The sequence below is a fragment of the Sylvia atricapilla genome, chromosome 8, assembly GCF_009819655.1.
Source record: "Sylvia atricapilla isolate bSylAtr1 chromosome 8, bSylAtr1.pri, whole genome shotgun sequence".
Taxonomy (NCBI): domain Eukaryota; kingdom Metazoa; phylum Chordata; class Aves; order Passeriformes; family Sylviidae; genus Sylvia; species Sylvia atricapilla.
This window is the reverse complement of record NC_089147.1, coordinates 75,540-97,724: the sequence shown is the minus strand read 5'-3', so window position 1 is coordinate 97,724 and position 22,185 is coordinate 75,540. Positions and strand designations below refer to the sequence as shown.

Below are 22,185 nucleotides of genomic sequence, written 5' to 3'. Positions count from 1 at the left end.
TGCCTTTGAATCATGGACTGGGTTGACTTTCTAGTAATGCACACATCAGTAAAGAGAACAAATAGCATTCATTTTCTTTGGTTTAATAACGAAGAGAAAGGACTAAGATTATTTTAACATAAACAGAGTGTTTGTAAGAACACACCAGTTCCTATTCATGACGCTTTTGGCGCACAGTTGCCTTCAGTTTCTGGTGAGTGTACTTATTTTTCCCTTATTTTGTTTGGAAAGAAGACAAAAGACTAAATATTTGCTAGTCTGAAGATGCAAAACTTGCAAAAGAAAACCAGCAAATAGATGCCATATTTTAAGTGGACCTTGGAAACAACATGGAATAAGTTTGATTAACTTTGGCTAGTGGAAAGAAAAACCATTTTATCTATTCTTAAATGTGAGTTTTACAACCTCCCTGACAAAACCAACTTTAAAACCCAGCAAGCAGAGAGTGATTTGGAAGTGCTTTCCCCCCAAGTTAAAAACTCTATAGTATGCTATGTTTCCAGTAGACCCCCAAGGAACAAGGTACAATGCTGGACACCTCAGAGGAACCATTCACTAACAGGGGATTAAAGGGTAAAAAGTGTTAACGTGAGCCTCATACAAAGTGAGTGACAACCCACTTTTCCAGAGGTCCTTCAAGCATGAATGATATGGACCTGGATGGCTATTAGTGAATTTGCCTGTTCTTAAGACAGGCAGATGCATTTCATAGAAGTGCTTCTCTACAGCACTGGTGAAACACTTCTGATAGCAGAGCATGGCTTCTACAAAAAAATGCAATGACTGATTTCTAGATTTGGAAGTAGAAAGAATATTCCATGTATGCCAACATGCACTGCCAGAAAAGAAACTCTGGGAACTTTGGGAACAGGAGCAAAGAAAACAATATTGTCTGACTCCTTTTGGAACTTTAATAAATGATGAAAAAGTTCCTTGCAACATTGAAAATAATTTGTCACTTACTTCTTTTATGCTTTGTGGCCTCCCTAAACAAAGTATCATCATACAAGAGGCAAAATCTACATGCTGCACGACAGACATCCCAAACTTCCTGTTTACATGCAACTTTTGCCAAGTTTGCCCAAAGTATAATTCTACCAAAGAAAAAGCATAAATAAAATTAGTTAATAAGTAGGATTAGGTTCCATAGCTCAGGATCAACAACAACGATCATGTCAATAATGATGGCCATCAGTAAAGAAAACTACATCTAATCAAAATTAATAAATGGAAGACTTCTTGTCAGCAGCAAAGGTAACACTATCACTTTATCAATTAAAAATAATTTCCTCAGGATATTAAGAGACAAATTCTTGCCTTGGTAATTCTACTGATGTTTCAAACATGTGTGACAACCCTCATTTTCTCATAAAGAAAACTAAATGCTTCAAAACTAATGTTGAGAATTTAAAAATAGTCTTGAAAACAGGTCTGGATTTAGAATCTTTTAGATGCCTTTAAATTTCAGCAGAGGAATTTTTAGTTTTAGCAGCAAAAAAGTAGACACATCCTTTAAAATAAAGAATGACAAAAATATACATAAATAGTCAAAATTCTACTTGCCATTTTTCTACAGATAAATCTTTCTGACTCTCAGAATGAACTACTTAGTTTTTTTTTTTTACCAAAAAAGCTGTAACACATGCTGTGGTACAAGGACCTAACAGGACACTTGCAAGTTTCAGTTCTACATAAAGTACAAACCACAATCCATGCATCCCTCTGTGTTTCATATCAATAGAATAGGTGAGTTTAAGTGTGTATATGAGAGAGTAGAAACAGGGAAAGAATAAAACTCTGCATAGCATGGAAATGTAACAGAGCTTTTCGGACAAGAAATTATACACATGCTTCAATACGTTGCCAGAGGCTGAAATATTCAGCCTCTTACAAGGTACCATCCACCAAAACCCCCTGAGACAGAACCTTTCCTCCTAAGAGATTTCTACAAAAGATGAAAGAGACACTTCTTGTCTGTAGCAATTACCTTTCTCTGCTGTTTCCATTTCTTAAGTCTTTCAAATGTTCATCAACTTTCTCCACACATTTAGTATGATGCTGGGCTTTTGCACAGAGGTAGCTTATTTGACTATTACTTGTAGCTGAGGAAACTTGGTAAGGAAATAAAAATTAAAGGTAATTTTTATACATTAGAAACTTAAAAATCCATATACACAGCTTGTAATTAGATCAATAATTCCTTGCTGAAACACTCAAAACCCAGCCCTTTTCTCATTTCTTCAAGTGTTTCCCAAACCAACCAACTAACACGAAAAAAAGATACAGTTTTCATGTCCAAAACTGATCTATGCTTGTTTCATATCCAAATATCTCAAATACACCCCGTTTCTGACAGGACATGGAGTGCTCTAGTTAGGTTCATTCAAGAGCAAATGAACCATGTCATATGTAAAGTAGACATTCATGCTGAATTTTAAGACTGTTTATCTAATAAAATACATTTTCAACTGTTTTATTTTGAGAATACTGACTTTGATGATACTCAGTCAACAGGGTATCAGGCAGAAATATTATTAAAGAAATAACTAGCACAGAAATTATGCAAGGGAGAAAGAAGCTGACTCCTTGAGGAAAAAATTACTCCAGCAGTACAAATACATCAAAAAGATTTTTTTGTAGTCTAATGACAGAGAAGACATGCTTTGCATTAGAATGCAAGTAATTTGACTTGATTGGAAAGTCCAGTGAGTTTATACATTCACTAGAACCTAAGTAAGGGCTATAACGTGCACACAGAACAGGATTTAGCTTGATCCTCAAAAAAATCTGCCAAACAATATCAGCAAATACATATAAAGTACTTCTGACTTTAAAATATACACCTAAGTAGGTTCACTTACAACAAAAAGAAGGCACAACATCTTACCATTCTTGGTAAATATATTTTGTAATGCAGTGTCCAACATGTGACATCTCTGTGTAACTATACACAGAGCAACTGACAGAACTTGTCCAGTATCATGCACAATGACAGTTATATCATGTAAGAATGAAAAGAATTGTGGATTAAAGGAGGACATTGTTATTTTGATCTATGGTATGGCTCTCATTAAACACGGCAAGCATGTAAGTCAAAATAGAATGAAAGGGGTTTTATGCAACTGAAAAGAAAAAATACCCTATAATTTTATATAATAAATTTGCATATATATTTTCTTACTCCTTCAATACACATGCTTTTGTGTATTGTTAAGCTTGTGGCAACTTAAGTCATAGAAAAAGCAAAAACTCACTGCTTGGATGAATGACAGCATAAGAAACAACTGAAATTTTTCAGAACAAAATTTTATAAAACATTATGTCAAAAGAAGTCTAGTAATAGTTTCAATGTAATAATCTCATTTATTTTAAAAACTCAGCCTGGAAAGCTAATATGTGCTCAGATTTATTCTGAGGAACTTCAAATGTAATTGTGCAGTTGTCAAGTTAAAATTTAAAAGCAAGGAGATGTCCATGATTTTAGTTCTCTTAATTTCACAAATCAAATAGATTTTTTCACCTTAAATACAGTATGCAAATGTTTTCCAGTAACATAGTTTTCACATTCTTGAAAGGAGTGCACAGAGTGAAATAGCTGATCTGTAAATAAGACTCTGGCTTGTAAGTGATTAGTTGATCAAGTTTCAAATGGGGCAGGCAAGGTGAACTTGCTGAGCAGATGGCATGAGAGAACTACATGGTCTTCCATAGCACACACAGCCTGCTCTGGAAGCAATGAGACTCTTTCTGTAGCATTCCCTTCCACCAGCATAATCTTTACTGCAGGTGTACACTGGCTCTACTCAAAGTTAGTAAAATTAGTCACACACACACTTGTTTTATTGCCAAGATAGTACAAAACAGTTCAAGCAATCTGGAAAGTCTGTTCCCTGTCCATTTTTCCTCAACCAGAGGCTGTATAATCACAAACTGAAGCTGTTTGGAGCATAAGGAATGTGTCCATTTATGTTGCATGTTTTAGAAAGTAAATAATGAATTCAAACTCAAATCTCTGTGCAAAACTAGAGCTCTCAAAAGCAAGATCTTAGAAGAGAAAGACAACTACAATACAGAAAGAATACCCAATGTAATTAACACAGGATATTATTGGGTGAAATTTCCAAAACCACCACTTAAAGATTACCTTGGTTAAAAACATTCTGGAGTACATAGTGAAAATAGAAGTACTTACAGCACACTACAGCACAACAGTAAGATCAGAGGAATTTGGAGGGGAAATCAACACCTTTTCCAGTATCATCATACAACTTTTAGATCCCTAATGAAAATGATAGGAAGCCTGCCACAGAATTCAGCAAAACCAGCACTTCATCTGTATTGCAATATTCCCTATATGTTGCCACTAGATGCTACATCCAGCCTTTAAGAGTGTGCAAAGCAAAGTGCGGTAACCTCCCGTCGCATGCACATACTTCACCTTTAGCTTCATTTTCACTGTCAAGGACTATTTGAAATGTGTCAGGAGCTAATGCAAGACCTGCATTTACCAGAAGGGGCCTCTTTTTCCTCACATTATCCTTTTGGTTTCCCCTTTTAGCCTAGATAAAGAAAAGAACTCATTGTTATAAGGTTCATTTTACATTCCAACTAGATCTTATTTACTAAACATATCAGAATATACATCATACAACTTACTACTACCAAAAAAAACCCCCACAGGAATTGTGTATCTTTAGGTATCTTACACATCAGTCTACAGAATTATTGTCATTGAAAGTGACTGTGGAATTTGTGTTGATATTCACATAATTACCATGGATAATTTAATACAAAGTACTGTTCCTGCTTCTCATGAATTTTTACAGTTTAATCCTTAGTTTATTCCTCAGTATGACATTACATTATACATTCATAAACAAATAAAAGAATTTATTTACAACTAGAAGTAACATATCCAGTGTGCAAAAACTAGGAATTGCTATAAAATATAAAACAAAAAGCCTAGTCAGCTAAGAACTAGCCAAAGTCTGAGGAGATGTGAAGTTTCTAACAAAACATTTTGGCAGAGTAAGCTTGCATGGAAAAGACTTTAAACCAGGAAAACAATCAGTTGCCAGCATGAATTTTCTTCAGGTGCTTAGGCAGCACAACAGAATTAGATGCAGTAACTCTTGACAGTGCCTATATTGTGACTCTAGAGTACATTATTTAGTGGCACATTATTTTTAAGTGTCACATAATACTGATTTACTGATTTATCTCATAGCCAGCTGGGATGTTTAGCAATTTGTAAACTGTGCTTCTCATTAAATATTGTTTCATGCAATGAAATCTTAATAATTGACAGCTGTTATTTTTTTTTTCTGATATTTCTGCTGATTAACAGCTCCCTGCCTTCCCCCAAGAAATAAGCTTTGAAAGAATTGGGGAAAAAAGTCCTCTATTACAATCTTCAGACTATGAAGCAGCACAAGCACTTCAAGGCAACAAAGCAAAGACAGTTTGCTGAAAACAAGCTCATGCTGGCTTAACTGATGTGCAGTTCTGCTAAACAGCTGTCTCTTCTCTGCAGGAATTTAATAAGCAAGCCTATTCCAGCTACAGACCTTATTCTTCATGCTTACCTGCTCAATCAACATTACTGCCTGATCCTCCAGATGCTCAGGTGACTCGTACAGCATTGCACTCCAACGAAGGCGGTTAAAACTCATTCTTAGATGTTCCTGATACTGCCCACTGCTGTCCAGGTGCATAGCTTTTTGTAAATGTTCCAGAGCTGCTTCTAGCCTATCCCCATCTTCTTCAATACGAGCTATTTCCATATGAACTTGGCAACGCAACAAAATCAGCATGCTGAGGATTACAAATTTAAGAGTAAACTGTTCAAATACGGCACAACCTCACCCAGAGATGAAACTCAATTAAAAGTTACTCTAATATTAAATTTGATATTCCTTATTTAACTTACTTGTTTCTTTAATTTTCACTATTATGCCTTTTTAACTGAAATTAGTAAGAAAATTTAACTGCATATTACTTTCACTGACCCAGCAGGAGAAAGAAACACATCTTGTGGACTAGCTGATCTTTATATATCTGTAGAACTCTTTTTCAGTACCGCTTAGGTGTGAAAAGGTTTTCAGAAGTAGTTAATTGCCAGAGAGACAATAATGTGCTGAATAAGGACTTCTGACAGAAGTTCACCCTCTCTTCTTAACATTTGAGTAGGAGCTAATACTCTTGAAAGTCTAGTCCTGGTCGTATTTGCTCAGCTCTTTTAAAGATGTGGCTCACCTCAGGCATACACATTCACTCTAAGTATTGTCTCCACCCAGGTGTTGTTGACACCATTCCCTGGAGCCAGCATGTTTTCACCAAAAACCACAGGTGAAAAACTGCAGTCTCAGGTATGCTCAGCCCCCTATCCATCACCTGCCCCAGGAAGCTGTTCATGACAGCTCATAGCTCTACATGCTACTGCTGGTTATTTTCAGAAAGAAAAACAAAAACACAGATAAATTAAAGCAATGTTATGAAAAGAGAGAGAGAAGAAAGGTTTTTAAGCCTATCAAATATCATGCCATAGAACTAATATATGTCCACATCATGGCCAGCCTGACTGAGCAAGTATTACCCTTTTCCTGTGGACCAAAGTAGCCACAATTAATGCTGCAATTAAAACAAAAAATTAAGGCAAATAGAGACAAATTACTAAAGACAATTACTAGAGACAAATTACTTCATTCAATTCTCTAGAGACAGTACAACATCAGAGTTGAGGCTGAGTCTACTGGCTTGTTAAGAATATACATGTGACAAATACTCAAACCCTAATCTCTTCAAAATCTTCCTGCAAGCTTTTAGAGAAAAATTGTCATTATTAACATTTAGTATAAATTTCAAAGTTGCCTGTGCTAATCTTGCATTCTCTATATGGCAACCGTAAGAAATGCTTGAGTAACAGTACAGTAATACAATATAGTGCTTTCATGCATGTGCATATCCACTCTTTACGCAACTAAAAAAAAAATTTAAACCCACTGAAATTGGATTATTCACCTTCTTCTGCAATACTTGCAGCAGAAACCACCTATTGTCCTGCCCAAATGGCAGATTGTGCCAATTGTGACTCACTCTACTACAAAAGTTTTGATCTCTATTCTTAACAGTTAGACAATGTACAGGTCCAAACTCAGTTAACCAAGTAGCAAATAGTAATGTTTACTTCTCGACTCAAATTAACAAAAAGGGTGAAAATGTTTAGGTGCTTAAGGTTAAGTACAGCATAATAACAAATAGAAGAATATACTTCAAAAAATAATAAATTTTCTTCATACAGTAGGTTTTTCAATTAAAAGGAAGTATCATCAAAGATATAAAAATGATCTTGCAAGAAGTGTCTTATTTGACATATAATATAGAAGCCATGATGTTTTTTCAAAAGTAATTTTTTGAATTTTTTTTAAGCAACAAAAGCGATGTTAACACAGGAATCTAGACCATAGTCTAACACACATACTGCAGCTTTGGAATTTTCTCACATAATTTTTATTAACTAGAGTATTTTTAAATTCCTAAAATATTTCGATATTTGTCACACGTCCTTAAACAGTGCGAGAGTGTGCCTGAAAGGAGCCTATATTTAAATGCTTAACAGGGAAATGTATGCAACATGCAGACATACATTTATTACAAGCTAGTGGAAAATTCTCAGAGACACAATATCACAGAACTTGAGCTTTTAAATGAGTTTGATGCTTTGAGATCTTTAAAAAAGCTACACAACATTGAAAATTACCTGTCAATCTCTTCCAGAACATCAGCAACTGCGATCAAAGGCTTTCGCACATGTTGATGCAAGTTGTGTTGTAGCAGTGGTAAGCACAGATTCCACTGGGTTGCACAAACAACCTGAATCACACCAGGATCTCCCAACTGAACTGCACGTTTTAATGTTAATTCAAGATTTTTTATCAATTTCATCTGAGCCTACATACAAGAAGAATTAATTAGCACTACTGCATTTAATAAATGGAATTTCTTACATGTTCCTCCAAATTTTAATCTTTGGACTGTTTTCAGTAGAAAGCAGTCCCTCAGTCAGCAGACTTTGGAAACTTTTTTCTTAATAATTCCTTTAATATTTTTTTTTATAAACAGGGATCAATAACTAAGGAGTATTTCTTTTTTCTGGCAGAAGTCTGTCAGCTAGTCCCCATTCTTATGGTAAACAAAAACTGATGATTGTGAATCCTTATTAATTCAGAAGGTGTAGTCAGTTTGGGTTCTTTCCACATTCAGCTACAGATGCAGTACAGAAGAGGAAAAAAAGAAATACTAAGAATGTAATTTGCCATACTTTCAATTAAACTTGGTCCTTATTAAATCAAAAGCCAATGTTACCTACAGTAACAGACATAATTCATTACATTATTTTAGAGGTTATGCAAGCAAAACAAACAAAAAACCAAAACCCCTAAACAAACAAAAAATCCACCAAAAAAAAAAAAAAAAAAAAAAAACCAACCAAAAAACCCCAAAAACAACAAAAAAACAAAAAACCAGGAAAAAACCCAATATCCCTCTTCAACTTCATACACTTACAGACTTCAAGTTTAGAAATACCTAAATATCCTGGTTTACATTTTTGTATTAGTAGTGTTTCATATTATGAAGAACTCATTAACAAGCGGTTTTCTTTCAAAAGGTGAGTGGAATTTCTGAACTCCAAAATGATAACAGGCCTAGATAGGAGTGTCTTTGCACTATGAATTTCCATTGAACAGATTCCTATTTCCCACTGTAGGAACGTTAGGTGACTGTAGCAGCTGGTCTAACTGCTCATTGTAGGCATTTCTCTAATCCCATTGATAATACTGATATTTAGGTTTCTAACTTTGATGGTCCGAATTACAGCTGAGCCAACGGATCACAGAAATTCAAGAAAATCCTCCCTAGTGTGACAATTCAGCAGCAACAATCTGCATTTCTCTGACATAAGAATTTGTATGAGATTGACCACAACATGCAATCACAAGTTGAGACAGACTCAGTGATCCATTCTGTCCTTTCCAATCCAAGATATTCCACAAAAAGAGATTCCATTAAGCTAAAATACAAAAGTGTGAGAGTGCTGCCCTTCCACGCCTCAATGCCACCATCTTTGCTCTTGGAAAGTAATATATTATGAACCTTTATGATCAGACAGAAGACTTAAGGGAGCAACACACAACCGTGGTTTATTTTTCTCCGTTTCCTTCTTGGAAGTCCAATTTAAAAAAATATGAAGGTTAAAAGAATTCCTTGTCAGTATAATGTAATTAAGACAAACAGTCAAATGCAATTTTCCACGTTTAACAAATTAAAACTTTTACTTTTCTATCAAAGTTAAAGACCATACCTCAACAACTCCTTTGCTGTAAGTCACAATTTCAGTGTCATTTTTCTTCATTTCATATTGACATTCCAGACATTCTATCTCAATAAGTTTCCCTTGCTCCTATGAAGTATTAATACACAAAAAGCTAATTTCAATTATTAAAAAGAAATACAATAAAGATTAAACCCATGCAATTACAGTAACACAGCACTGTACTTTTCTACTGAAAACCATGCTCTACTAGCCAGTTAACTGAAATGATAAAATGGGAATAGAATTTGTTGTTTGAACTGCAGTCACTTTTTACTCACCAGAGGCTGCAAAATAATTTTTAAACTGTTCATTGCCAGAATTTGCAGTAAGAAAACCAGTGTACACCTGATTCCTCCTATACTGTAATTTTATTTCAGTTCTAATAGGATCACAGAATGGTTTGGGTGGGAAGGGGCCTTAAACACCATCCAGTTCCAACACCCTGCCATGGGTAGGGACACCTTCCACTATCCTAATATGCTCCAAACCCCATCCAAACTGGCTTTGAACACTTCCAGGGATGGAGCACCCACAGCATTTCCAGGCAACCTGTGCCAGAGCCTCACCACTCTCACAAGCAAGAACATTTCCAAAATATCTGTTTTAAATCTGCCCTCTTCCATTTACCCATTAATGCTATTAAAAAGGTACATGCCTAGAATAAACAGGTACTAGTCACAACAGAAAGGACTCAGCTTGACGGGCAGTGAAATTTTTAAGTGAAAAATGAGGTTAGACTTTTAACAGCTTAGGAAAGAGCTGACTATGAAACAATATAGATTATATTTACGGATCATAGAAACACCTAAGATACGCTGTATTTGAGTTAAATTGGTGTATTAAGGAAACTCAGCCAGCCCCTCCTTTCTGAATTCATTATGAGCTATTATCAAGTTACTCAGCATGACCTTTGGTAATTTAACATCTCCATGACTGGAAAAGAGAAGAGATTGTGAAAAACTTAATGACAAATAGACACAGAGATTAAATTCATGTTATGTTTGAGAAATTTGCCAGTATTTGGCAAAAGCCAAGGAAGTGAAATTTTGACACAGATTTCTTTTACTCTACTTTAACAAGAAATCACTGTCAAATGATTCTTGGCAATCACAAAATGGTCACTTAAAAACATATTAACTCCAATGGACAAGGTTGAAATGAAAGCCAAGTTTTTCTATTACTGCCACAAACCAGATATTTCCCTCTATTTTCTAAACTAATACTTAGACTAAATCCTTGTTAATCTTTTATCTAGGGGATTTAAACACATCTTCCAGTGGAATGCTATGGATTTGCATATAATTTTAGACTTTCAGGAAATGTTCAGAATAATGGGCCTGAATCAGACACACGAATAAAAAAAATTCTATGAGGATAAGCTAAATTTTATCAGCAATTGTTAGGGGATCATTATAATAGAAATTGGAATTTAACTTCTAATCAAACTCTAGTACAGGTAACATTTTAAAAACATAAGCAAAAATTTAATTAATATTTATTTGCCAAAACAAACTGCACTGCACTCTAGTCTACCCACACCCTACTTTCTGACCGTGCATCTACTTCTCTAGTTTAGGAATAGACCAAGTATCCAAACAATTATTTATATCAATGAATATATAAACAATACACAGATGGACAAAATACTGTAGAACTATTAATACTATTTTTTAAAATACAAAAGGGATGTGGAAGTGTGGGGGTGTGTAAAAAAAATCCAAACCGACATAATTAGAACTTACGCTAATTGGAGTGCTCTTCAAATCAAGTATACAATGAGCTGCAAGCTCAGTGCAGTTTACTTTCAGAGAAAAATGAGCTAATTCCAGAATCAAAGCAATCCTTCAAAAACACAAAAACATCACTCAGAGAATTTGATATTGCTCTTCCATGGAATTAAAAAAACACTATTTGAAAGTAACTGTGCAATGTATCTGAAAGCCCTAAAGTCATATGAATATCAGAGGAAATATTATGATGTTAAATATTATTGTAATTATTATTATAATTATACCAGTAATACTCACAGTTAACAAGGAAAAAAGATAGAGTTCAAAGTTAGCTAAATGAAAAATACCAAAGTTAACCTGTTTATGGAAAATAATTAAAATACTCCTATGCAGTCTGCACAAACAGTCTCTGAAGAGGACAAAAAATACAGAATGAAATATATGAAGCACAGACATGGTGAAGTAAGAAACTTTAGACTACAGAAAGATTGCAGAAAATTTTTGAAATACAACTCAATGAACTGGCACACAAAGCAGTTAAATCTATCAGTGTTCTGGATTAAGTCTAGGAACTAAGAACACAGACATAGAGATGGAGACTACGTTCTAACTGTTTGGATGTCTGTAAATAACACCAAATGAGCATAGTGTACTCTTCAGAACAGGAGAAGTAATGAGATACCTGAATACTGTCAAAGAGAGTTTACCTTAACAGGTAAAAATCTACTATTACTTCCATATGTAACAGCTGTGATGTAACTACTAGAATAGTGTTCAGTTTAGTCTTTCAAACGTATGCTGAAGCATTGGGAAGGGCCCCAGGAAAAGTTTAAAATTAACTACAGTCTGAAAACTACATGTCAATTATAAGACCGTTTAAAAATCTCATTTTATCAATAAGAAATTCTTATGAAAAGATTTAATCACGTTATACTAACATGGATGGAAGAAGATATTTAATCTTGGGTTCTGTCCTAAAGACCAATAGGATTTTTTCCTTTTTTAAGATGACCAATGTGTTAACACAAAACAAACAACTAAGTAATTAATGGTTCAATCTCTGTAGGTCATCAGGAATTTTAACAGACTTCAATGGAAGCAAGATCAGCTTCATCATCAATTTCCAGGGGACTGTGACAAATAAAACTCACTTCACATTGAGAAGAGATGCTGCAGGTGCGTCATATTGTTTCAAAAGCACATATAAAGAATTCAAATTTGCGGTGGCATCAGCTGGAAATACATTTGTGTCCCACTGCCTGCAACATATGAGGAACTGGGTCATAATTTTTTGTGAGAAATGTTATTGCCATTAAAAATTTGAAATAACTCTCCTAACTTCAGAATGGATGGCTTTTATTTCAAGATATCAGTGGGCTACCTGGATATTGAAATATCAGGAAAAAAAAATAATGAAACCCAACTTCATTACGTGAATTAATATTTCAGACAGTAAATTTTGTTCCAGAACAAAAAAAAAAGTGTGCAAGACACCTTTCCCATAATGTCAGTATAAATTAATCCACTGTTACTATGAAAAGAATCAATATTTTTAAAATGCGGAAATCTTGTGACAATGAAAAAAAAATTACATGACATTTTGCTATGAAGTCCAATTTTCAAATTTTTCTTATCCCTTTAAAATTCAAAGAGTTTAAAAAGCATTATGCTCCATGATTTGTACACTGTATTTTAGGTGATTTCCCCACTTCATCTTTACTTTCTTGTACACAGCTTGGGGATGGAACTGGAGTCCATTTGATATTAAAATGTCTTTCAGACTCTTAAATGCTTTTTCCAGGCAATATCTGTACAACACACTAATCCCTACATTCCTGAAGAGCTGGCTCACTGTTTAGATGAGGCCATTCTCTAGACAGACCTGACTGTTACTACCAAACTGCCATTTTAGTTTTTCTTTTGAGGAATTAAATTCTGCAGTAGATTTTTCTACAAGCATATGGGATCCCTGAACCTGATCCTACCTCTGCAATATAAAGCATTAAAGTACAAGTGGAAGGATACATTTTCATACTTACAACTTTAACACCTGCATTTTATAAACAATTGAAAGATGGATGGAATTTTGTGTTTCCTTCTCTACCTGAGAAATATCCATTAGTTTGTGATACACCTATAAAATAACAATTTAATTATTATTTGATTAAATAAGCAAAGGACTAACACTCGACAGGGCTAAAATAAAGGTATGTTGACTGCTTCATGGACTTCAAGGGCAATGTGGCTACTATGAAAATCTATACTGTTCTGCAGAGAAAATACAAGGACGACCCAGTAGAGCTGAACTGATGTTCCAACAGTCAGGATCCGAACTATTAGCAGAAATATAAATGTGGAACTACCTTCTGAGTTAGAATTCTAATTAGTGCAAATTTTTTTACACCTTTTGATAAAACTCATTCTGAAATCATCTCAACCAGCTGAGAGGAACAAGCCCAATTAAATTTTACCTGTACCTATAGAATATAGGCAGGGGAAAATATATTATGAAGACATTACAATAAACTGCAGTTACTTCAATTTAACTGTGAAGTTACACATCAATAGTGTGTAAATCATTTCTTCTGACTCTCACACTGACTGCCCACAACTATCAACACTGTACTGGAACTTTACTGGAACACTAGGTTTTGCAGTTTTTCAGTAAGCTGCTACTAAAGCACTCAATAGTTTGGATCATACTTCTGGAGCCCAAGCACAGTTTTAGAACTATATTCTTCTCTTTAAGGACACTGTCAAACAGCTTAGCTCAATAATTCTTCTAAAAAACACAAAAGCAATTTCAAGCTTGCCCCAGGATGATTGTTTGATTATTATCACACCTCTGGAATGTTGCATACTGGTTCTCTTAATTCTAATGTTAGAGAAATTTGTAATACAAACATACGCTTTTGGAATGCAGTGGCTGGGGGCTGGACAGAAAAAGAGGACAGTATAACAGAATGAAAGAAAACATGCCTGCACACAACTTCAAGGTTTAATTGTCTCTTTCTGCTTTTGCCACATTTGTCTTCACCCTCTTATTTCCCAAATTAATGGCATGCAAGAAATGTGAACGATTGTAATATCCTCCAATTTCCAGAATTACTTATAGGGTTCAAGCTGAATCACTTAAGTATTTATCAGCATGAGAAAAGTCAACAGATAGTAAATGTGCCTTCAGTGGCATAAGTCAGGTTAAATTGCTCTCACTACACCTTCTCTTTCAACTGTAATTAATCCCAATCAGAGTTTTTTGGGGTTAGCCACAGTTATCCCTATTATATTATGAGGTGTCAAAAAAACCATGGAGCAGTATGGAGCTCTTTAGCTTACAGTATCAAAAACACACAATTTGTGAAAATCTCTGCATAGCTACTGAATTGTTTGGTAGCTCACAAAATTTAAATGAAGAAAACATCTTATGTAACAATTATAACTATGATCTTATGAAATGTAGACAGAGCTCCTGTCTTAATGGGAATTTAAAATATTTTTCAGCATTACCATTAAAGAAAATATTTGAGAGTATTTATCTGGAACATTTTCCTTAATAAAGACTGCAGCAGTAGACGAAAACTCTTTTGCTTCTTCCAGTTTTGAAGCATCGAGGAAGCACTCAAGTAAATTTCTGCAGATAAAATAAATGTTTGTATTAAATATTTATTAACACTTTCCAGGACAATTCTTAGCTACATTTTTTAACACTCCTTGTATCCAACCACTTCCAAATGCAGTACAATTGATTAGGGCTATAAAGCATTGACTCAACACAGAAGAGATCCTCTAATTTCTATATTTTTGCTTCTTCCACGTATATACAGCTGTTCACACATATTTAGTGCAGATCACAATAAGAACCTTGGAAAATTCTGGGTTTTTTTTGTGGAAACTTTTCTCAACAAGCTATCTGGAATTAAATATATTAATTATTTAAAAGTGTATGAGAAAAACATTTCTGGGAGACATATTCTAAGATTCTCTAACTACTGCAAAGCCTAGAATTTCGAAGCCATTTAGCAAAAGAAACTATTCATATTGGAAACTGCAATATATCTATTGGATTTTCTATACTTTATCTGATTTGACTGAAAAAGACCCTGTGACTCCATGACATAAATTAACAACAACAACAATCATAATTAAAAAAAAACTTTAGAAATAAATACAACTTTAAAACAAATAAATGCAACCATTAGTTTTATAACACAAACTCACTGTGTGCATTTGTTTGTTCTCATCAATATCCCAGCAAGAGTTTGGTACCAAGAAGCTGAATGAATGCTATTCCAGATAGTTCTTAGCACACCCTTTGGAATGTTTTGTAACTTCCCTCTAGTTTCAGTTTATGAAGACAATGCCACATAGCAATAAACCACAGTCACAGGCCAAAGAAACAGAAAAGTTCACAAACAGAAAGGGAAAAAACTATGGTAGGAGTGCAAGAGGAGCTGGAATCAGTCTGTTGAATAGGGGATCAAAACATCTCTGCAAAAAGGTTGTGGGACCTTGAAAGATTACATGGACACTCCCTTTTTTGGCGCATAAAAGTATTTTTCTTCGTACAGTTATTTCTAGGTTTATGCTCCAGCTTTTCTCAGGAAATGCAAGGATGGTAATACATTGATATTTATTTCCAGTTACTATCAATGACTCAAACACTACATCCAAAATTATTGTGGAACTTCAGCTCCAACCTCGGGCACAGCTATCTCTGTCACTAAAACTTCAGGCTTAAAGTAAATATTGAAATTAAGCACTTTTTATGTTCAGTATATTTATATCTCTTCAAAAAGTTATTAATTAAGCTTTTCACAATAAATGCATCTACAGCATTACCAGTGAAATATACTTTATTAAAGAATATCTCAGACAGCAGTCCCAAAAGGACTACAGAATGACCATATGAAAAAATACAATTAAACTTACATCATGAGTTCTGCTCGCCATTCATTGTCTTGCTCTTCAATTTGGTTTAATGCTGTAACAATCTGTGAAAGACTAGGAATAAGGCAACAGCGGAATCCAGGCTTAAGAAATGGCCTCACAAGCTGCCAGTAAAGAACTGAAGCATTATAGATCAAAAAAAAATACCTGAAAAATAAGAATTAAAAAGAACCAACCCCTCAGTATTTCATGAACTTGAATAAACATAAAATTACAGCTTGAGTACTGTAAGACATTTCTAAGAGGTTAAAAAGTGCAACTATCACTTTTCATTGGAAGCAATCCTGACTACAAACTGAAAAGACCAGTACCACACAAGATATTTATGGTAACTCTCGCAACTATACTCCACTCATCAATTAACCACTCCAAAATAAGCTAACATGGTGCTCTCATTCTGTAAATCATAACTATAAAAGGGTAAGAAATGCTGAAATATCTACCAGCTTTAAACAGGACTGTTCATCCTGTCAATGTAAGACTGCAGTATCCCTATGTTGTTACAGTGAACTCAGCAGTAACAGAAGTCACAAAACCTAAAGAAAAACCCAAACAACACAACTGCATGCTACTAATGAAAATCAAGACAAACAATTGAAAAGACAGATCAGTAGCATTTCCTGGGATTTCAAGTTAATCCCATCAGTAGGGCCTACCTTCTGTCATGGGTTGCAAAATCTATTGCCTTCATGAAAAACAGCACAAACTTTTCAAACTCTTCCTAGAATGGAACAAAGAAAAGCTAGTGCAATTTGCATATGGCTTTTATAAATCAGTAGATTCTTTTCCTATTTCAGTACGTTCACATTTCATAAATTTTATTTTCAGACCCATGTCAAGTAAAACATACTGCCAGAGTAAGTTGTTGTTATAGAAACAGAATAACTAAAAACTGGTTGATAGCCTATTTATGTTTTCCTGATTTCAAATATTAGGACTATATTTTCAATTTACTTAATTCCTGCCTAATACTAATTATTGGGATTGACATTTTCCAAAAATACAAAGCTGCATACTTTTTAAGCTTTCAGCAAAAAAAGTTCAGAAATATCCAAGAGCAAATTCAGTGGGAAAAATGTTATATTCATTTGACACATTAAAAATCTCAAGGAATTATTTTCTTCGAAAAGGCTGCAACAGGAATTCGTTGAACAGAACAATGTGGCAGGGGTGCCCTTTTTATCACTAAAGCAGCTGGGGACCAGCTCTTCAGAGTGCCCCATTGGACACCAAGTCAAAAAATACCAGCCAGCAGCATTCCCCTGCTGCAAAGGTGGTTGGCAGTGTCCAGGGATGCCTTAGGAGGAGTTCAGCCAGCAGGCTGAGGGCAGTGATCCTTCCCTTCTACTGAGCATTGGAACCAGGAACACTGTTCCCAGTTCTGGGCTCCTCAGTACGAGAGAGACATGGATGTTCTGGAAAGTCAAAGATAGGGCTGCAAAGGTCAAGAAAGAACTGAAGTATCTCTCCTTTGGAGAAAAACAGGAGCTAAGACTGTTAAGCCCAGAGAAGGCAGCTCAGGCAGGATCTCATCAGTAGGTACAAATTCCTGAAGGCAGGGTGTAAAGAAGATGGGTGAGATGCTATAAAGAGATTTTTGACAGGATGCAGTGCAAATAGCAAAGCCAAGGTCGAGCTGGATGCATACTAGAGTAGAGAAGTTGCACTTGGCCTTAAGAACACAAGCATATTAATCAGTTAAGAAGGTTTCCTTAGGATGAAAACCAGGATAAGGACAAATTTATCTTTTCTAAGTGAATGATGATTACTTAGTCACACAGTGTGAGATGTTGCACCACTCATACTTTCATAAATTATCTAGGAGCACAGCAGTGAAAAACTTGACACGTGATGTGAAGTGCATCTTAAAAGACAATTACAACACATGACACAAGAAACCAAGCCAGGACTGTACAATCTAGACCACTTCTAACTTCTAAGAAGTTAGCAAGAGCCAAGAAGAAAACAGGAAATTTTGATTGAGTTTCACAAAACCTAACAGATTAGTTTGTTCATTTAGAAACATAACTGGACATTTCAAACATGCATGAAGTTTTAAAGTGACCGTTGACCAGTTATTCTGCATGTATGCTCATAGAAGAAAGTACAGAAAATGTAACAGGGAAAAGATTCTAGCTTGAAAGTTACTTCAAACACAATATTCAAAGAAACTGCTAAAACATCTCTCAAGTATATTTGTGAACACAAGTAACACAAACTATGAGTTACAAAGATGGTGAAGGCCTAGTGAGGAAGCCACTATAAGGAGTGGCTGAAGTGCCTTGGTTTGCTCAGTCTGGAGGAGACTGAGGGGAGACGTCACTGCACTCTGCATCTTCCTCCTCAGAGCCAGTGGAGGGGCAGCACTGACCTCTGTTCTCTGTGACCAGGGACAGGATCCAAGGGAACTGCTGGAGCTGTATTAGGGAAAGTTTAGGCTGGACATCAGGAAAAGGTTCTCCCTGAGGGTGGCTGGGCACTGGAACAGGCTCCTCTGAGCAGCGGTCATGGCCCCAAGGCTGATAGACCTCAAGGAGCATTTGGACAACTCTTTCAGGTACAGGGTGGGATTTTTGGAGCTGTCCTGTGCAGAGCCAGGAGCTGGACTTTGATGATCCTTGTGGCTTCCCTCCAACTCAGAATACTCTATGATTCTAAATATCTGTTAAGGCTGTTTTGGGGGCTAGATACCATAAACAGATGATCAAAGCTGACTGACCACAGTCAAGGACAAGTGAAATACTGAAGATAGGAAACAGATCCCACTCCATTTTCAAACCAGCAGGAGATAAAAACTACTTTTCTTATATAGGGAATTCTAACATCTCAAAGCAACACATAGAAGCAAAAGTATCCTGCAGAGTTGCTTCCACCTCTCATGATAAAAAGCCATATCCAAGTACTACATGGAAATGTTACCAATGAATGCTGGAAGTACACCACCACAGAAATGAACTGTACAACCTCTCTGAAGTCTTCTTCAGTCCTCCACCTCCCACAAGCCTACAAAATGTTTCCCAAATAAAATCAGTAATTATTTTAACAGTTACAGCTAATTTGGTCTGAAAGTATCATATTTAAGTAAAAAGTTAAGAGGGTGACTTTAGTCACCTGAAAGTTTTTACAAGTATTCTTTTTTATTGTCTTCTCCAAAATACATTAAATATTAGTCTGATTCAGATGGTACGTTTTGTTTACTCACATACTTGTTAATATATTTCCTTTGATTTTTTCCCACAGTCCTGATTATCCTTGTGTATTTTAAATAAATGAAAGCAACACATAAAAACCTAGGAATAAATACTTATATACTTAATAAAAAGCAACCTCCATAATTTCTCACCAAATCATCTGTAGAACGTGGAGCATGCAACTGGCCTTGGCACAAATATGCTCTGCCAAGAAACTGGTTCACAGGAAATCTTCCTTTAAAGTACATCTGTAGACAATCACTGCTTATTTCCTGATATCCTAGCTAAAACCCAAAAAAAGCATTTCAATATTTTAAAAACCGCAACAAATAATTAAGAATTGTTAGCTTTTTTAAAATGCATGCCTAATCAAGGGTAACACCTAACCAGTATGTAAGTAATACTCTATAGAGGTGCATACCGATTGTGGTATAACCCCACTACAATTTATTAAAGGCATAGTTTTGCCATCCCAAATGTATGTAAAAAAAAGGCTTCTTTATTTAACAAAACTCCTCAGTCAGTCATAGAACTGTTTACAGTATCCAAAAAAATGTTTCCTTTTTAAACACAATTGTTAACATAAAGACAAAATTCTCAACAGAATTTTGGGGGGGGTGTTTAAGGAAGGGTGTTAGCTGGCAGGATTTGTCAGTGCTACATCTTGATTTTCAGACCACAGACAGATTTTGACTGGATTGCAGCTTGGTGGGGAAAAAAAGTTTTACTACAAACTCTGCTTAAAACCCAATCACTTATGATCATAAACTGAATATTAACAAATACTTCAAAATTAAAAATCTACCACATTTTATAGAACTCATTTCAATTAGCAACACCCTTTCATCATTAGAATGGACCAGGGTTATTATTTTTATTAGGGTTCTTTTGCCTGGTATGGATGTTCACAAATGTACTTTCTTCAGTCATAACCAAATTGCTGAATGCTAAGTTTTCCATAACAAGAAAAAGCTGGCACGGCATATATTTTTGTATACATTATGGTACACCTTGCTAATTAGGATACGATTACAATCTTCACAAACCTCACTTTGCTGACTGACTATAAAAATTTGAGGATTTAGGGGTGGAGTTTTAGCGGAAAATGCAGGTTGAAATAATTGCTCTTCAAAACCAGAACAGTGTAATACTCTCCTCAGGTACTTCTGAGATTTTTAAAGTATTAACTGTAACAGCTGTAAATACAGTGCATCATATACACGTTTTTATTTAATACGGATAAAAGACCTAAATTACAAACCTGAAGCGCTTGCTCAGCACATAAAACATATAAATCAGTGCTGATGTTATCTGATGAATCAAGTGCGGATTGTCCTTCACTGGCGGATTTGATTAACTCGTAAGCCTTCTTCAAAGCCTGAACATCTGAAATAAAAAAAAAATTTTTGCTTCCAGGTGTACTGACATGATCGCATTCAAATGAGCTACACGATATCCAGTCTCAGCTCTGCCGAAATAAATTAAGATTTTTTATAAGGAAAATAATGTCACAGACATATTGTTATAGGTTGGGCATAGCTCTAAGATGAAGCATTAACAATTCTCTTGCTATTTAAAATCACTAACGTTAGCACACCAGAAAGTGAATTTAGAAAACAGGTTAGGATCAAGCTGTTTTCCCGTTTAAAGTCGGATTTTAATTCCACTTCTTTCTAGGACGGTCACGAGGTCGCAGCCGCGGGCCGGCCGCTCACCTCCTGCGCTCTCTGCGGCGAGCAGCCGCTCCCTCACCGCCAGCTCCATCCCGCGGCTGGACGAGCCTTCAGGGCGAGTGGCGTGCGGCAGCTCTAAGCCCCGAGCTCGAGGCCTTTGCAAAGGCCCCGGCCGCTTGCCCAGACAGCCGAGGGATGCGGCTGCCTGAGGCGCCCGCCAGACATCTGCCCTGGGCCGCTCGCGGTTCCCACAACAGCGGCGCGTATCCCGGCAGCGTTCCCTCAGCACACGCGGACCTGCCCTCCCTCCCTCTTTCCCTCTCGCTCCTCCGTCCCGCTCGAGGAGCAGGGCGAGCCGAGGGGGAGCCGAGGGCGAGCCGAGGGGGAGCCGAGGGCGAGCCGAGGGGGAGCCGAGGGGGAGCCGAGGGGGAGCCGAGGGCAAGCGGAGGGAGAGCCGAGGGCAAGCAGAGGGAGAGCCGAGGGGCAGCCGGGCGAGCCGAGGGGCAGCCGAGGGAGAGCCGAGGGAGAGCCGAGGGCAAGCGGAGGGGAGCCGAGGGAGAGCCGAGGGAGAGCCGAGGGGCAGCCGAGGGGGAGCCGAGGGAGAGCCGAGGGGCAGCCGGGCGAGCCGAGGGCAAGCGGAGGGAGAGCCGAGGGGCAGCCCAGGGGCAGCCCAGGGGGAGCCGAGGGAGAGCCGAGGGAGAGCCGAGGGGCAGCCCAGGGGGAGCCGAGGGGCAGCCGAGGGGGAGCCGAGGGGCAGCCGAGGGACAGCCGAGGGGGAGCCGAGGGGCAGCCGAGGGGGAGCCGAGGGGGAGCCGAGGGACAGCCGAGGGGGAGCCGAGGGGGAGCCGAGGGGCAGCCGAGGGAGAGCCGAGGGGGAGCCGAGGGGCAGCCGGGCGAGCCGAGGGAGAGCCGAGGGGCAGCCCAGGGGGAGCCGAGGGCAAGCGGAGGGAGAGCCGAGGGAGAGCCGAGGGCAAGCGGAGGGGAGCCGAGGGAGAGCCGAGGGGCAGCCCAGGGGGAGCCGAGGGCAAGCGGAGGGAGAGCCGAGGGCAAGCAGAGGGAGAGCCGAGGGGCAGCCGGGCGAGCCGAGGGCAAGCGGAGGGAGAGCCGAGGGAGAGCCCAGGGGGAGCCGAGGGAGAGCCGAGGGAGAGCCGAGGGGCAGCCGCGGCCCCGGCGGCGATGGCAGCCGGCCAAGCCGTGAGGAACCCGCCGCGGCACCGGAGCGGGCCGGGGCTCTGGGGCTCACCTAGGCAACGGCTGCGGCCTGCCTGTGG

At 37.5% G+C, this 22,185-nt stretch overlaps 1 protein-coding gene across 1 annotated transcript in view; it reads right to left on the bottom strand.

Annotated features, from left to right (window-relative positions):
- Window positions 1–21,005, bottom strand: part of CFAP46 (cilia and flagella associated protein 46) — a 72,146-nt gene extending 51,141 nt beyond the window's left edge. Inside the window, exons 1-15 of the mRNA XM_066323370.1 lie at window positions 20,957–21,005; window positions 20,503–20,627; window positions 19,394–19,525; window positions 16,707–16,771; window positions 16,033–16,197; window positions 14,611–14,734; window positions 13,143–13,237; window positions 12,255–12,362; window positions 11,116–11,215; window positions 9,362–9,460; window positions 7,760–7,950; window positions 5,586–5,814; window positions 4,439–4,559; window positions 1,988–2,111; window positions 964–1,094 (exon numbers count right to left, since the gene is read on the bottom strand). Coding sequence (XP_066179467.1) covers window positions 964–1,094; window positions 1,988–2,111; window positions 4,439–4,559; window positions 5,586–5,814; window positions 7,760–7,950; window positions 9,362–9,460; window positions 11,116–11,215; window positions 12,255–12,362; window positions 13,143–13,237; window positions 14,611–14,734; window positions 16,033–16,197; window positions 16,707–16,771; window positions 19,394–19,525; window positions 20,503–20,627; window positions 20,957–21,005 — 1,858 coding nt within the window. The remainder of the gene's footprint in view (window positions 1–963; window positions 1,095–1,987; window positions 2,112–4,438; window positions 4,560–5,585; window positions 5,815–7,759; window positions 7,951–9,361; window positions 9,461–11,115; window positions 11,216–12,254; window positions 12,363–13,142; window positions 13,238–14,610; window positions 14,735–16,032; window positions 16,198–16,706; window positions 16,772–19,393; window positions 19,526–20,502; window positions 20,628–20,956) is intronic.
- Window positions 21,006–22,185: the final 1,180 nt, after the last annotated feature.